The sequence below is a fragment of the Folsomia candida genome, unplaced genomic scaffold, assembly GCF_002217175.1.
Source record: "Folsomia candida strain VU population unplaced genomic scaffold, ASM221717v1 Fcan01_Sc001, whole genome shotgun sequence".
Taxonomy (NCBI): Eukaryota; Metazoa; Arthropoda; class Collembola; order Entomobryomorpha; family Isotomidae; genus Folsomia; species Folsomia candida.
In genome coordinates, this window is record NW_019091193.1 from 7076755 (window position 1) to 7093020 (window position 16266).

Here is a 16266-nt window from a genome sequence, read left to right on the forward strand (position 1 = left end):
AATCAGATTTGATAAGTCTCGTAGCGTTAAAAGCAGCGATAGCGAGGCACACCGTTGGCGTGGTTGACAGAACCTGGACAATTAATCATCTCTCCTTAAACGGGGTTGATATTGCGATGCAAGATGCCCGACTTTGCGCAGCCACTTATCACCACGGGCGGCCAGTTAAGTACCTCAATTTCAGAAAGTACGATTCACGCAGGATGAACTTGGACTTGATCCTGTTTAAACTAGCCTTCGATAATGCAACCATGACCGGAGTGGAGAGCGGATGTGAGGAGGTTCCTCTGATTGAAGGCATCGAGGACAATGTCAAGTATGCAAAACTGTTCATGTACGTTTATAACGGACAAATCGCAAACACCGAGAGTAATGGGCCCCTCGTCCTCATGGATTTATTTATGGGTCAGATTCTAACCTATAAAAGTGAAGGTTTAGAGTTCACAACATGTCGTGCGAAAAGCTCGGGTCTGGTGGGCGTTGCCGATCTGGCGACGCCGTTGGATGACCTGACATGGCTCCTTTTGTTGCTGAGCTGTACTGCAATTTGTGTTTTGCTATCGATTGGGTACACCTTGCTGGGAAGTAATGCGAACACCTTCTCAACAACACTGCTACTCGTGGGGTGTGGTTCCCTGCTGGAGCAGAGTAATGCGTGGGCTAAAAATCAATCTACACCGAAACGATTTTCCGAACAATTCAGCATTCCAATCTATTCGAACTTTGCATACGTCATTTGCGCCACGTGGATTCTGGCAGGACTCATTTTGTCCAACTCGTACAAGGGAGAGTACGTCAAACGACTAACTATTCCACCCACCAGGGCGACATATACAAAATTTGAGGAATTAATTAAAGATAAATTCTCCGTTTACACCATCCCTTCTGATGCCTCTGTTTATATAAATGCGCTTAACCAATCCAAACCTGGTCAGGATGTGTCCATGTATGGCAACTCGTTGTCGCTTATATCCATATTTGAATACTTCTTGGAAGGGAGGGATGAATGGGGGCGCAAGTATGACAGTAACTCATCTGACTACAAAATGATTCTACAATTGAAAAATATTACTACAATTCCGCCAGATTATGTGAACATTTCCACCGGATATTTTTCATTCACGGATTTAATCAAGAATTGCAATGATTCAAAAGGGACAGCGTTAGCATCTTGGACGGATCATGTGCTTCAGGTGCACGCGCATTTGCAAGCGATTTATCCGCACTTTGCAATTAGTAAGAGTGTGCAACCGTTGGCTAAATTGGCGAAGGGATGGGCCCTGTTTAATTGGGGGAACGACATTGTTCTGTCGAGAATATCGGGCCTGATGTCGTCCGGTCTGGCGGAAAAATGGTACAAGTTATCCAATGAGAAGAGTGTCACGAAATATATCAAAATTGCACAAAGTTTAAGACAAGCTTGGAAAAAGTTAGACTTTGGGGAAAATATGTACGGGATATGTGTCATATTTCTCGTTTTGTGTACCATGTCAAGTGTTTTGCTGCTGGTTGAATTGTGTTGTAGCTGCGTATTAATTTCAAGATCCAGTATGACAGTGATGGACTTATAATTAGGGATTTGCATTTTGTAAAATAATGCAGAAAACTAATGTAATTTGAAATAATTATCTAGTATTTAACAATATGTACAGAACTTTTGTATTTTGAACAAGCCGAATGTAATTATTTCAGAGAATTATACTCCTGGAATTATGTAGTTACTTATTCTTTATCTTTGGTGCAATGCATTTTTCCTCACTAATACTATTGGGATATATGTACAAGTGTGAAATTACCTTAGTTAGTTACAAAACTGATAAGATTATTTAACTTTGGACCAGGTGAGGAAATCTGCACTTCCTGCATCTACATGGATGATAAGCGTTTCGCTAAGGATCCCATTCCTACTGATGGCACACGACTGTGAAAAATTCTTATGGAATAGTCTGTCCACCCGATTGCGTCTACAGGGACAAGGAAATGCAAATGATCGCAAAAGAACGCACTCAACTATGGAACAATATGAACGAATGGTCGCCAACACATCATATCAACCCTAATCCTTTAATGATGCCAACGATTCAACGACTTGTGGAAATCTGTGAAACTTTTCCAATCCTGGAGGGAAATATTGTCGACATTCTGCTCAATGCGTATTGTGCCACTGCGAAACAATACTTGGAACGGTGCAAAGCTTTGGCGCAGAAGAGGTATCATCCGGAGTCAGAGAAGAATAAGAGGTTCGTGCTACCAGGGTTTAATATGGACTAATTATTAATTATTCCATGATTTAGATATACAATCTTTTCTAATTTTGTTTAAACTCTTTTTTTGGTCTTGAATAAACTGAATTACCTGCAATTGTATTATGCAATAAACGATACAGATTAATTATTACATTTAGTGTCCGTATTTGGACATTACATTTTCTATACACAGTCCATAGTGTAGGCTATATTATAACATTAATTTCTTGAGAAAAATATATGTCCTACATAATGTAATGCAGGACAAAATACGTTTATTAATATTGGCGCAAATATTTGTATTTTCTAGGGGCCTCAAAAATATCGAAAAACATTTATTTTTTTCTACTTTGAGTTCCCAGATAAATTTGCGGTTGCAAATTGAACGAGTCATGCCCATAAATTAAAAATTAATAACCGGCTATGGACTTATTTAATATTTTACATCCTAAATGTGTATTATTACTAATAATTTATTAGTTGTTACCAAGAGGTTTTAAATATTTTTGCTCTCCACATTTTTAATTAATGATAATAACCACATTCATCATTAAGTGAGACAATACGGGTCAGTTGTCAGGACAACGTGTCAGTCAGTCAGTGCGGGCGAGCGAGAACGACCGGCATCAGCAGGTTTCCACTCAACCGCGTACGGTAGTGGTCATTTCAAATAAATTAAAATTATTATTATTATTATACAACAACCTACTTAATTAATTGGATCATGACAAAAGATAAGTTTGTATATTATTAAGACGACACGACAAGACTGTAAGTATCTGAATAATTATTCCTATGTTTTTACAATTTTTCTTTCTCAACTGTCGGACCTGCTTTGTTTACATTTATCTTCCTTTAATTCAGAACAATATTGGCCGATACTCCTGTATTATCACCTTCAGAGAAAAAATGGAGAGCTGGAGTAAGAGAATAGCATCACAAAACAAGCTTATCGACATTATAAATCTGTTTCAAAACAACCGTTTGAGAATCTTCCCACTCGTTATCTGCCTCTTTCTCTCGATCTTCGCCTTGTTGGACCTCTACCTCTGGTACTTTGTCACCTCTTCCCTGAATGGTTCGACCCTCCCCCTCTCCCTCAACTCGTCTGACCACCCTTGCTACTTCTCCCCATTTTGCACCATCAATGTCAAGTACCTCATGGTGGACCCACCAGATTTTTATGTGCACAACACCATCTCCTCCCTTTTCGTAGCATGGGCGGATCTGCCAAATTCATTCCTCTCCATGACGCCCAATATGATCTCTATCTTCCATGTTTTCGTGGCCCTGATGGCGTGCAAGTTAATATCTAATGATTCCCTGACAATGAGAAGGATTGGGGTGCTGATCTTTCAATTTAGAAACTTGTTGGACGCTATGGATGGATTTACCGCAAGAGAACGGAGAAAAACGGTTGCTCAAGCGTTGATGAATCAAATTATGCTTAATCAAACCTTAACTGGTGGACAGGACGAGAACATCGATCACCGTTTTCCTTATACTAGTGGCGTTTTAATGGACCAAGTCGAAGAATACAGGTCGTCAGAACGTTGGGGATATTGGATGGACGGGATTTGTGATGCATTGGGTGGAATATTTCTGTACCTCGCGTGTTACTTTTACCTTCAGAGGCACCCTATCAGAAGACGGTCATTCTTTTACACGACCATCCCCCTCGTCGTTTCGCCGAAAGATGTTCCATCATATGCCTCCAAGAACAAGAAAAATAAACAGATGAAAATAGGAATACGATCAGCTATCTATTTATCGAAACTAATTATTCGCTTCGTTCATCGGCCTGGATTTTTAGCAATTATCTACGGATTTCAATCCCTTTTTGGCTCTATCGCATGGAATCGTTTCATCTTTGGCTATACGAAACTCTTGGAGACGAATCCAGACAACCTTCCTTCTCATTCTGAAAACCAAGTGAAAGCCAATCTCATCAAGTCGCCCGTTATGTGGGTGGTGTTACTGGTTTGGAGATATGTAAATCCTCACACATGGATGGAGCTCCTGCTTCTTGCAGTATTCTTTGATAAGATTGGAGAATTTGTGGATGCACTTAAAGTTCGAGGATTTCTCATAGTATTTACAGTATGTATCCTGACAGAGGTACATATGCAGTATGTTCTATCTCTCTTTTAGCACTTTTCGATATTAAATTATTGTGTATGTATCCAATCAGGCCAAAAATTAGACAAGTGTCAAACCTAATTTATATATTGGATATGTAAATATATGTACTAACTCATTCTCGAGATGCACGTACGTTGTCATTATTTTTTTTTCATTTTATACAAGGCTCAGTCCACGTCAATGTCAATCATGTGTTGCGGGCCACGTCTCAGATTTTAGGGCTAATTTTCCCATAAATACGTACTACTTAAATAAACTTACTAGTCAAAAAATAAAAATTCTATGTTAGAAATTGGCCGAGAATTTAAATTTGTAAAAAATTTAAGAACAATTTTCAATTTGATGCACTGAGTGTCACGTAATTTTGGGAAGGTTTACCTAAACCTAAAAGTTGTTGTTGGCACTATAAACTAAATTATAAAATTTAAAAAATTTGAAAAATTTGAATTCTAGCCATCTTGTAGTGGTAACTTCAAAACGCTATAACTTTTTGCACCCTGTCGTGTGCAACCCAAATTTCATAAATTATAACGTAATTTTAAATTTCTAATCCACCATAAAAAAATTAGGTCGCACACGACAGGGTGCAAAAAATTATATCGATTTTTCTGATACATGCAAGCTTATGTATGGGAATATTCCCAAAAATTATCAGAAAACAAGAGGCGTAAACAAAACTGTGAGTGACAAAATTCAAATGCCATACCCGTCAAGATTATTTTAAAGCAGGTTTAAAAAAAAATGGGACTAAAAAAATGTAGCCCTGACCGCGTCGACATTTAAAAAGTTAGTACGTGCTACGCCCACTGCTGGTGAGCACCACCATCAGTAGTGTCGCTCGGAGTGGAGAGACAACATCTCCGCTCTCATGACTCTCGCCCGATCGTGGGTATTGACGTGGACCGACCCACAAACATATTTACAAGCACTCTTAGAGTCTTATCTTTTTAATTAGCTATTTATCTATCATGAGTCTACCAGAAAAAATTACTAGTATTTCCTCGATCCGAAGTTTTTGTTACTTCATTTGAACCATAATGAAGTAAGGACTTCTGGTTTTCGGATCCTGGCAGTCAATTAAATTTGCCACAAAATGATGCACCTCTAATGGTTGCAGTTCACGTTTTCATATAAACATTTGCATTTATCATTGTGGTCCATCGTCTAACATACATGCATGCATTCTGCTGCTTCATACATATTCCACATGCAAATAAAGTTTAAATACCTAAACCATATTATATACATTATTCGCATTAATGTAAAACCTAAAAAACGTACTTAAAAAACACGTATATCAACACGTACTATAGAATGTATGCATATCCTTGCTGGTGATGACGCAAAAACTGATCCGACCGAATCCGAGGTGTATCTATGAATGCATGAGTCATGAAACGGTTTGGCTGCGGCCTGTGGCTGCAATATTTTTTTGCAACAAATAGAGACGAGTTTATGTCGTACGTGTAACCAAAACTTTACTAATTAACAAATTAAATTATATAAACTTAATGTGTTTAACATTAAGTTTTGACTGAATTAAAATTACAGTTATTCCAGTGTCCCAGTAAAATGGACCATACAAGAGTGAACGTTGTATCCGACTTTATCAAAGGTGTCATATTTGGTGAGTTGTTTGGTTATTTAATTATCAATTGTACGTAGATTACATCAAGAGTTGACTGTGAAAATTTAATTTGTGATAACACGAAAAGGAGCCGCGTTGGGCGATGCAGTTGGTCTGGCCACTGAGTTTATGAACAAGGATAAAATACGGATTCTGTATGGGGTCGGTCCAATCAAATTTGGAAAATCCGAAGGGTTAGTTCTACTAAAGGGATGACATAGCTGTGTAGTTCGGTTACATAGAATAAAAAGTTTACGTTCTGTGTGCTCAATGTTCATGCATAATTAATTATGCATAAACTAAATTTTAATTAATACGATATGTTTTTGCAGCCATGCATTTTGGAGGGATTTCCACAGAAGAAGATGGCATGACAATGATTTCACTGATGACACGGGTAATTATTATAAAAATAATTTACATACATATGCATATACACAGTATGCATAATCCAGAGGTAACGTTTGACAAAAAACAGATCAACTCCTCCTCATCCTGCAATGTCTCTTACATTCAAATGGCATCCTCATTCCTCAACATTTCGCTTACCGACTGAAAGAATGGGTAGAAATTGGTTTTCCCGAATTGGATAAAGTCGCGGCCGGAATTGGTCTAACCGTCGGATCGACACTACGTCATCCTGACTTCCTCTCTAACCCAAGTAAGGCAGCGTTCCAAATTTGGGAACAATATGATCGAAATATGGCTGCAAACGGAGCAGTGATGCGAACCTCTGGGATCGGAATACCCTATTTTTGGAGTGAAGAGAAAGTTGTTACAAATGCGATAAATTGTGCAAAGGTAACCCACGCTGATCCAAGGTGCGTATTCAGCAGTGTTGTTGCCACCGTCATTATTTCCAGGATGTTATCCAGATCTTCTTATAATGATGAGAAACTTAATGTATCCGAATTCAAAGATTTATTTCGGACGTTAATGGAGTCTGGTTGTACGGACGATAATAAAGAGCACGATGCTGTGCCAAGCATTGAACCTAAGCCAATTATTAAACAAGAGCCGGTGAAGACTTCCCTAATTTCCAAACTTAAAACAATGTTCACAGGTAATAAGGATCCACGACTCCAACATAAATTCCCCCAAAATTGGCCGCTCCACAAGGAGCCAGACAACTCTCGAATGAATAATGAACCCATTAACAATGTCACATCCGCGACGGATAATTTTGGTTGTGACCCGGACTTGGTTCAATTGATTAACGATGTCGTTGAGGACTACAGGTTTTTGCTGAGGGAAAGCACACCTCTTTCCACCGAGGAGAAAGGGATTGAATGGGAGGGAGACATGGAGAAATATTGCTTGAACATGTCTTCCAAAAAACTCAAAGACTTTGAGTTAGATGAGCCCAAAAGTATCGGGTACACTTTTAAATGTTTGGGGTCAGCGTTGTTCTGTTTTTCAAGAAAAATTCCAGACAATTTTACTCATGGAGATTTCTTTACGCAAGTTATTACCGATTTGACCTTAGAAGGTGGTGATGCAGATACGAATTGTGCGGTGGCTGGTGCCTTCCTTGGGGTTCGAATGGGATACTCAGGATTGCCTAAAAATTGGAAAAAGGAGGTGCGAAACTTCGACTTTCTAGACGGAATTTGCAATGATTTGCACAATATGATGATTCAACTAAAACAAGAGACATGAATTATCGAAATTATTTATATCGCTTTATAAGTGATCAGTTTTATTTTAACATCATTAAAATAATTTTGTAGAATTTTGTATGGATGATTGTAAAGGCCGTGGCCACATCAGTCCAGCATTAATGAATTCACCTATCTATGTATGTACCTTTCTACTTATTCTAAATATGTAATACAAAAGTTTATTTATTTCCAAATGTATGGATTATCAAGCTTTTGTCGTTAATTAACATATATATTTATTTGACTAATTAAAGATACGTAGTTAAGTGTGATACTATCTTCGACACGTTTATTAAAATTTTAAATTATACGTATAATTGTGTATACGGGTGTCATTAAAGGACCCATAATGTATTGTTTGGATTAAAGCAATGCTGGTCCAACGTATGTATATACATATTTACATATGTATAATGTATGTATGTATAACGGTATGGGACTTGTTGTTAACATAAAAAATATGTAAATATTCAATCAAGTAATGAGAAATCAAATACAAATGAGTACTATTAATTTTGCAATCAATCAATAATGAGCTGTTAAACATACTTAATTGGAATTAATTGACAGTAATTTGATTTCCCAATCATCCGAATTATAATTGATGACGCTCACACTCGAGATATGACTGACAGTCTTCGTAATGGCATGAGAAAATCTGCTTTAAAAACTGCACTTTGTACCACTAACATGTCATAAATTGTATATCTGTACAGTATAAATTACTAATAACCAGTGACCGTGGAAGCGTGGGGACAGAGGGACAATGTCCCCACGGTTGTTCTATGTCCCCACAATCTACCTATGTTATGTATATAAACTCCTCCATCTCCTATTCTACAATGTTAATATCCCCAGATATCGCCACAGCTTCCGCCGCAACTGCTAATTACACGTGCCTGAAAATTTCCCGAAGATAATGATGTATGCACAAACACTTCAGTTTGGAAGTTAGGTCCCCAAATGTACAGTTAGAAAAAATATGATGCAAGGAGCTAAACTTGATTGACAGAATTGGAGACTACCTCTGATATCGATTATAAATATATAAAAAGCAATCCACTCCTTAGTCCAGTTATCCCCTAATTCATGCCATTCAAATAAATTCTTATCTAAACACCATGTTCTCCTCCAACCTTTTCATCCTTCTTGCCACCTCTCTAGTCTTGGCAAATTTTCCATCAGTAGTTCACTCGCAAACGCTCGAAGCTGTCCTCACCTCTTCCAAATTTCCTTACGGATTAACATTCACCGGAATCGCGTATGATGGCGACGATTCCATCTACATATTTGGCGGACTTTACCAGGAATACAACTCCACCACGACTGGGATTTCAGACCAAATATATCGTTACAGCGTTGTGTCCGATACGTTAACTCCGGTTGGACAATTTCCCAACCCAATTTACGGTGGATCTGTGGAACACGATGGGAACGGAAACTACTTTTACTTTGGAGGCAACCTACCCTACGATCCGGACCAGTCTGGTTCCACCTACTCGTTGAAAATCTTTAAATTTACTCCCAGCGATGGCCAAGTCGTACAAGTCGGAACAATTCTCCGCTACCTTTTCAGGTCTCCGTGTATCCGGTACAACAACACGGTTGTTATCCTGGGCAGCTCCTACTACTCCGACCCTGCAGTATTCGCCTTCGACATGGAAACCCACCAGGTCAAGTGGTTGCGAGACATGCCGCAGAGATACATGGACCACACGGCTGTATGGGACGAGGCGGAAAACAGGGCCGTCGTCTTTGGGTATAAGCACAGACCGGCGTCAAAAAGTGCAGAACCAAATGCCGTTGAACCTTTCACTTTATATAAACCAACTGGTTTTGGCGACAATGAAGTTGTGGATGTAATACTGCCATTTTCTTTTACGGGCCTCACCCAGGCGACCGCAGTCGTTGGAAGAGCTGCGTATGTGATTGGATCACAGAGACCCTCCACGTCAAATTACATTGCTCGAGTTAATCTGGAAACGTTGGAAGTTGAGCGAATTTATGTGGAGAACTTTATCCCGTATTATGACCTCAGTGACGTGGATCTATTTTACATAATTTCTGCCGTTTACGTGGAAAAATTGAATAGAATATATTATTTTGGAGGAAGACTTCAATTTTATTCTTTCAAGCATACGCAATACATTGGAGATGTTGCGTACATTGATTTGGCTCCGTTGGGACAAAATTGAAACTAGATATCGTACTTCATGACTTCTTTAAATGTTCTTACTGATAAATCTTTATTTTCGAGATGAAATTATAAGTTGTAGCATGAGACTACAGAGGATTGTTAATTAATTCTTTCACCATGTATAGCGTGGTCACAAAATTATGCTTCTTAAACAGACAAATATTTGTGTATTAACTGAATCACAATTTTTACAATGTCAAAAAGTTTCATAAAGTTCATACATAGGTACTTATTAATTTAAAATGTGTGCTTCTAATTCTGTACATTTTTGAAAAATAGTCTTCCCCTATGAAAAGTTTGGATACTGCAAGTTTTTGGAACTGCATAAAAAATATGGGTTTGTTCATAATCATGGATTATATAACAGTGTTATCTTTCTTTACGAGTCAAATAAATTACATTGTTCACGCAATTTAATGATTGGAATTATATAAGTAATGAGATCGATGTGCAATTTTATGGAATTGTTTTGCTCAAGTGACACATCGGAGTTAAGCTGATTTATTCACTGCCAGTCAGTACGTACCTGTTGCAGAATTACTCCAGATCTGACCATCAACCATGGCACCCCCCGGAACAATATTAATTTATGGGAAAAACCCTAATACAATGCACGCGATTGATTGATTCCAAACCATCATTAATGTGCAGACAGAGGTTACACTACACAATAAATCAGACTACTTATTATTGACATGCATCCGTTAAACCCTTCCAAAATTCAAAATATACAGGGTGGTTAAAATGTCACGCCACAATGGAAAATTTTTCAATGGGAAAAGTCCCTCAATCTCCATTAGTTACAAGATTTGGGATTGAGATTTTTATAAATTATTATCAAAACTGATGACAAAATTCTTAAAATGTTGCATTTTAGAGACAAAATTTCGGTAACTAATGGAAATTTATGGATTTTTCCCATCGAAAAATTTTCCATTGTAGCGTGACATTTTAACCACCCTGTATATTTTGAATAATATTATTGGAGTAATTGACGTTAGCAAAAAGAAAAACAGAGTTCGGCAAACAATTTCGCATGAAAATTAATTAATTTTGACACATGTACATCTCCAACGCTAGAATTTAGTTCGATTTTTTTTAAAATTGTGTTACAAATCGTGACTTACGATGCAAACATGAATACCCCCAGAGAATTCCTAAGCTAAATTATGCTCAACTTAATTTACAGTGAATGCAAATCATGAATGTAATCTGCATCAATTAAGGATATATCAAATGCAAATGAGTAATATTAATTTTGCAATCAATCAACAATGAGGAGCTGCTAAACACAATTGGATGGAATTAATTGATAGTAATTTGATTTGCCAATCATCCTAATAATAATTGAATCACGCTCACACTTGAATATGATTGACAGTATTGATAATGGCATGAGAAAATCTGCTCTAAAAAACTGCACTTTGTACCACTAACGTGTCATTCATTGTGTACTAAAGTAGAAGCCCGTTCAAGAACGGGCTCTAGGCTCCCAGAGGGGGTGTGCCCAAATCGAAAAATCCATCATACTACCCTTTAAATAATTCCCTAGAGATTTTTTTCCAGTTTCATACTACATGCATCATAGTGAGGGTTTGCTAAAGTCATACTGTACTTCAATTTCCCTGGTCAAGGTTCACGGTACAATTTGATTTCTCCCTGTGGGAGTGGCTGCATACCTAACTACTTAAATTATACTCCTAAATACTCCTATTCTGCAATGTTAATGTCCCCAGATGTCCCACAGCTTCCGCGGTCACTGCTAATTACACATGCCTGAAAATTCTCTGAAAATAATGATGTCCAACCACTTCAGTTATTTAAAGTAATGTGTCAGGTTGGGTCTCTAAAATGTAGATATACAGATAGTAAAAATATGATGCAAGGAGCTTAACTTGATTGACAGAATTGGAGACTACCTCTGATATCGATTATAAATACATGTAAAAAGCAATCCACACCTTTGTCCAGTCATCCCCTGAAAATTAATTCGTACAATTGAAGTAATTTCTTATGCAAACACCATGTCTTCCTCCTACCTTTTCACGATTCTTCTTGCCACCACACTAGTCTTGGCAAATTTTCCATTCGTTGTTCACCCGCAAACGCTCGAAGCTGTCCTCACCTCTTCGAAATTCCCTTACGGATTAACATTCACCGGAATCGCGTATGATGGCGACGATTCCATCTACATATTTGGCGGACTTTACCAGGAATACAACTCCACCACGACTGAGATTTCAGACCAAATATATCGTTACAGCGTTATGTCCGACACTTTAACTCCGGTTGGACAATTGCCCAACCCAATTTACGGTGGAACTGTGGAACACGACGGGAAGGGAAACTATTTTTTCTTTGGAGGCCACTTGATCCATGCAAACTACTCGTTGAAAATCTTTAAATTTACTCCCAGTGATGGCCAAGTCGTACAAGTCGGAACAATTCTCCGCTACCTTTTCAACTCTCCTTCCATCCGGTACAACAACACAGTTGTAATCCTGGGCAGCTCCTACTACTCCGACCCTGCAGTATTTTCCTTCGACATGGAAACCTACCAGGTCAAGTGGTTGCGAGACATGCCGAAGAGCTACGTGGACCACACGGCTGTATGGGACGAGGCGGGAAATAGGGCAGTCGTCTTTGGTCACGTGTCTCAAAGTTGGACCCCAAATCCCGTTGAACCTTTCACTTTATATAAACCAACTGGTTTTGGCGACAATGAAGTTGTGGATGTAATACTGCCATTTTCTTTTACGGGCCTCACCCAGGCGACAGTAGTCGTGGGAAGAGCTGCGTACGTGATTGGAGCACAGAGACCCTCCACGTCAAATTACATTGCTCGAGTTGACCTGGAAACGATAGAAGTTGAGCAAATTTATGTGGAGAACTTTGCCCCGTATTATGACCTCAGTGACGTGGATATATTTGATGGGATTTCTGCCGTTTACGTGGAGAAATTGAGTAGAATATATTATTTTGGGGGAAGCCTCCAATTTTATTCTTTGCACGATCTTCAATTCATTGGAAATGTCGCGTACATTGATTTAACTCCGTTGGGGCAAAATTGAAACGAGATATCGTACTTCATGCCTTAAATGTTCTTGCCGATAAATTCAAAGTTGTATATAGCATGAGGTTTAAATTAATTAATTCTTTCAAAATTTATAATTAAGTTTTATCTAGGTTATAAATAAGGAGCGGTTTATTAACTGATTCTCAATTTATATAATGTCAAAAATTCTCAAAAGGTTCGCATTTATGTCATTTAAAATATTTGTTTTTAATTCTGTGTCAATAGTCTTTTACGAGAAGTTTGAAAACTATATAGGTTATTTAACTTGCACAAAAGAATATGGGTTTGTTCAGAATCATGGATTATAGTACCATATAACATGGTTATCATTCTTTACGAGTCAAATAAATTTCAATTTTCACGCAATTTTATATAGTTGGAATTATATAAATAATTATGTCGATGTGCAATTCTGTTGAATTGTTTTGCTCGAATGACACACCGCAGTTAATACGATTTATTAACTATTTAGCAGTTAGTCAGTACCAGAGTGTGCAAAAAGGCGCCTTTTTGGGAAAAAATTCATGCCTTTTTGCCGTTTTGCCCGTTTCAATGCCGGATTGCCTTTTTGCGTGCCATTTTGCCCGTTTGATGCCTTTTTGCCTTTTTCCGTATGTTTCCATTGGGTATTGCCTGAACCATTTGACAAATTTTTCTATGGACAAGAAAGAGTGACAACAATGTAATCAGCTTTACATTTCGGTTTTTCTAAAACTTTAACAACCTTACATTTTTTCATAGCTACTCCACAACATTATTTCCCTACGCATGCATGATAATTAAGAGTATTTGTGAATATTTGTACACCTAAAGATGTGCATATGCGTAGATGATAATCTACATATGTATATATAGATCTATATATACAGATGATAATCCAAATCGGCTTAATATCTTAATTATTCACATGTCGAAAAATCCTATGAAGTGTAAACGATTACAAGTAAAAAGCATACGATAGTATGATCACATTGCCCCGATTTTACCAAAAAGGCAAAAAGGCATTTCGGGCAGTCGGGCATGCCCAAAATTCACGTGCCTAATAGGCAAACAGGCATTTTAGGCACGGCATGCCTTTTTGCCCTTGCACACTCTGGTCAGTACATACTTTCCTCGTGCAGAATTTCTCCAGGTCTGACCGTGGCACTCCCAGGAGCAATATTTATTTACAATCCTTATACAATGCACGTGATTGATTGATTGATCCAAACCCTCATTAATGTGCAGACAGAGGTTACACTACACAATAAATCAGACTATTATTGACATGCATCCGTTAAACCCGTCCAAAATTCAAAATATTGTTGGAGTTTAAACAATATCACCAGATATTTGTGGTTAATCCAAATTTAAATTGACGTCACGTATCACTTCAGGTGTTCAAAATGACACCAAAAGAATGCATAAAATCCAATCAAATAAATTGGCAATACTCACTTAGCAATTATTTGGCAATTCGCCCATTTTGCAAAAATGGTTCTCGCATATTATGGTTTTTTGTCGGTCCTAAGCGTCCTTCTGCTCGGCAATGTCAATCTTTCCGATCAGGTGTCCACTTACCAGGAGGGAGTCAAGTAAGGGTGACTTTTATCTACATATTTTAATTTTGCAGCTCTAAGAAGTAATTTGCATGTATTTTGCAGAACTGCTGCCGCACCTGGGTCAAAAGTGACGATTACGGTGGGAGAACAGAACGGATTTGCATATACGGTGAATGGAGAGACCGTGTCTCCATATCGCATCGCTGTCTCGGGTAATTACTACAATGACGAAGTTTACCCTGGGCGTGGTTTCGTCGACCTCTTTCTCGTGGTGGATACCGGAATTTACGGCTACTACAGATGGGATATTCCCCCACCACCAAACGACAATGTTTTGCAAATACGAATTTGGAATCGGTTCAATGCGGAATTCATTTTCAGGGTGATTTGCCCATATCCAGTGTATGCAGACCAGCTTCGTCACGGCCAGTATAATTCAACGGCTGTACTGATCAATGGTTTGTCGAGGTCACAAGTACGCTAGACTTTTTGGGAAATACTTTGAATGATTTTTGGAAATTCTGAAATAAATATGAGACGTGTTTCTTGGTAATTTCATGAAAGTAATTCATATTCAATGGAGATAATATTTTGTTTAGTGCATGTAGAACTTATTTTGTTCAGATTAGGCACAAGCCATGCGGAATTATATTTACCATTTAATTTTTGTATATTTTCTGATTCTAATGATTCAACAACTTCATTCTAAATTTTAATTTCACTGTGTATGATTTAGCTTTATACATATGCATATGCATATGTATATTCTGGTATAACATTGTTCACTTGCTAGTGAAAGCATACATGCCTCTCACGTTAAGAATTATTATATGTACATATGTACATCGATCCATATGATAATTGCTGTGTGAAGAAAAACATCGGTCCTGACTATGTCAACCGTGCATGCATTGGATACATACAAGATAAGACCAAGAGATGATGACAAAATAACACCAAACGATACTGTCACATCTTTTCTGATCATAAATTCAAGCATAAATATGTACGTACGTATTTGTTTAGTAGGGTAATAATGGTTCCCTAAAGTCTAAATAAGTAATGGTACACAGAACGGAATTGAACGAGCGGATGCTTTTAATTAATCTAAATTAGTAAGGATTTTACGAGGTTAGATAAATGTCAATTGACATGCAAAATATGTACGTGATTCACACTGTGTGTGCACATAGAGAAATTCGCAGATTGTTCCAGAGCCTGGTCAAACTGTCATTTACTTCTCGCAAGATTGCATTCGTTTTTAACTCTGAATAAGAAACTGTTATTTTCCACGTACAACTTATAATCGAAAATTGCCATCATTTTCATAATTCATATATCAGTTGCTACCTGATAAATTATTTCAGAATGTCACACCACAAAGTAACGGTGGCCCTTCTATTGGGTGTATTTTTCTTTGTGTCGCCATCAGAAGGGGTGAGAGTCACGTTCTGCTCAGGACCTGATCTGACAGGAACTTGTGCCACCAAGAATGTCGAGATTGGCATGTTTCGAAATAAGTGCGAGGACTTTCCCTTCCGTTTTAGATGGTTTTTTACTGCCCGTTCGGTGAAAGTTGAGACCAATTTTTTTGGAGTGTGTTCGGCAGTTTGTCGTTTACACCAAAGTGACAGGTACATTTAGTTGTCTACGAGTATACCTTATTGTGATTACAATCCTAGTTACCAGTTACTGTACAATTTAATGAAATATTACTGAACTTACAGGTGTCGTTGTTGGTTTGGATCTTGCCCACAAGAGGATTTTTCATGCCGT

The 16266-nt window shown here is 37.9% G+C and overlaps 3 protein-coding genes across 3 annotated transcripts; all 3 read left to right on the forward strand.

Moving 5' to 3' along the window:
- The first annotated feature begins 2900 nt into the window (after positions 1–2900).
- Positions 2901–4435, forward strand: LOC118433810 (ceramide phosphoethanolamine synthase-like). The gene is made up of 2 exons (XM_035846085.1): positions 2901–3017; positions 3111–4435. Exon 2 carries the CDS (start codon positions 3156–3158, stop codon positions 4395–4397), a length of 1242 nt encoding a protein of 413 aa, XP_035701978.1. The 5' UTR covers positions 2901–3017; positions 3111–3155; the 3' UTR covers positions 4398–4435.
- A 1334-nt stretch (positions 4436–5769) lies between these two features.
- Positions 5770–8208, forward strand: LOC118434661. The gene is made up of 5 exons (XM_035848703.1): positions 5770–5848; positions 5940–6015; positions 6104–6209; positions 6348–6412; positions 6494–8208. The coding sequence occupies exons 2-5, from the start codon at positions 5961–5963 to the stop codon at positions 7672–7674; spliced, it is 1407 nt and encodes a 468-aa protein (XP_035704596.1). The 5' UTR covers positions 5770–5848; positions 5940–5960; the 3' UTR covers positions 7675–8208.
- A 3638-nt stretch (positions 8209–11846) lies between these two features.
- Positions 11847–15057, forward strand: LOC110863430. Its single transcript, XM_022112737.2, has 2 exons — positions 11847–14523; positions 14593–15057. Exon 1 carries the CDS (start codon positions 11898–11900, stop codon positions 12942–12944), a length of 1047 nt encoding a protein of 348 aa, XP_021968429.2. The 5' UTR covers positions 11847–11897; the 3' UTR covers positions 12945–14523; positions 14593–15057.
- Positions 15058–16266: the final 1209 nt, after the last annotated feature.

What these genes read in the sequence shown, in the direction of transcription:
- LOC118433810 (XM_035846085.1), top strand. Translation starts at nt 3,156, where the DNA reads ATGGAGAGCTGGAGTAAGAGAATAGCATCACAAAACAAGCTTATCGAC.
- LOC118434661 (XM_035848703.1), top strand. Translation starts at nt 5,961, where the DNA reads ATGGACCATACAAGAGTGAACGTTGTATCCGACTTTATCAAAGGTGTC. An exon ending in AAATTTGGAAAATCCGAAGG is followed by an intron (nt 6,210 to 6,347) that starts GTTAGTTCTACT and finishes ATGTTTTTGCAG; the next exon opens with CCATGCATTTTGGAGGGATT. An exon ending in TGATTTCACTGATGACACGG is followed by an intron (nt 6,413 to 6,493) that starts GTAATTATTATA and finishes GACAAAAAACAG; the next exon opens with ATCAACTCCTCCTCATCCTG.
- LOC110863430 (XM_022112737.2), top strand. Translation starts at nt 11,898, where the DNA reads ATGTCTTCCTCCTACCTTTTCACGATTCTTCTTGCCACCACACTAGTC.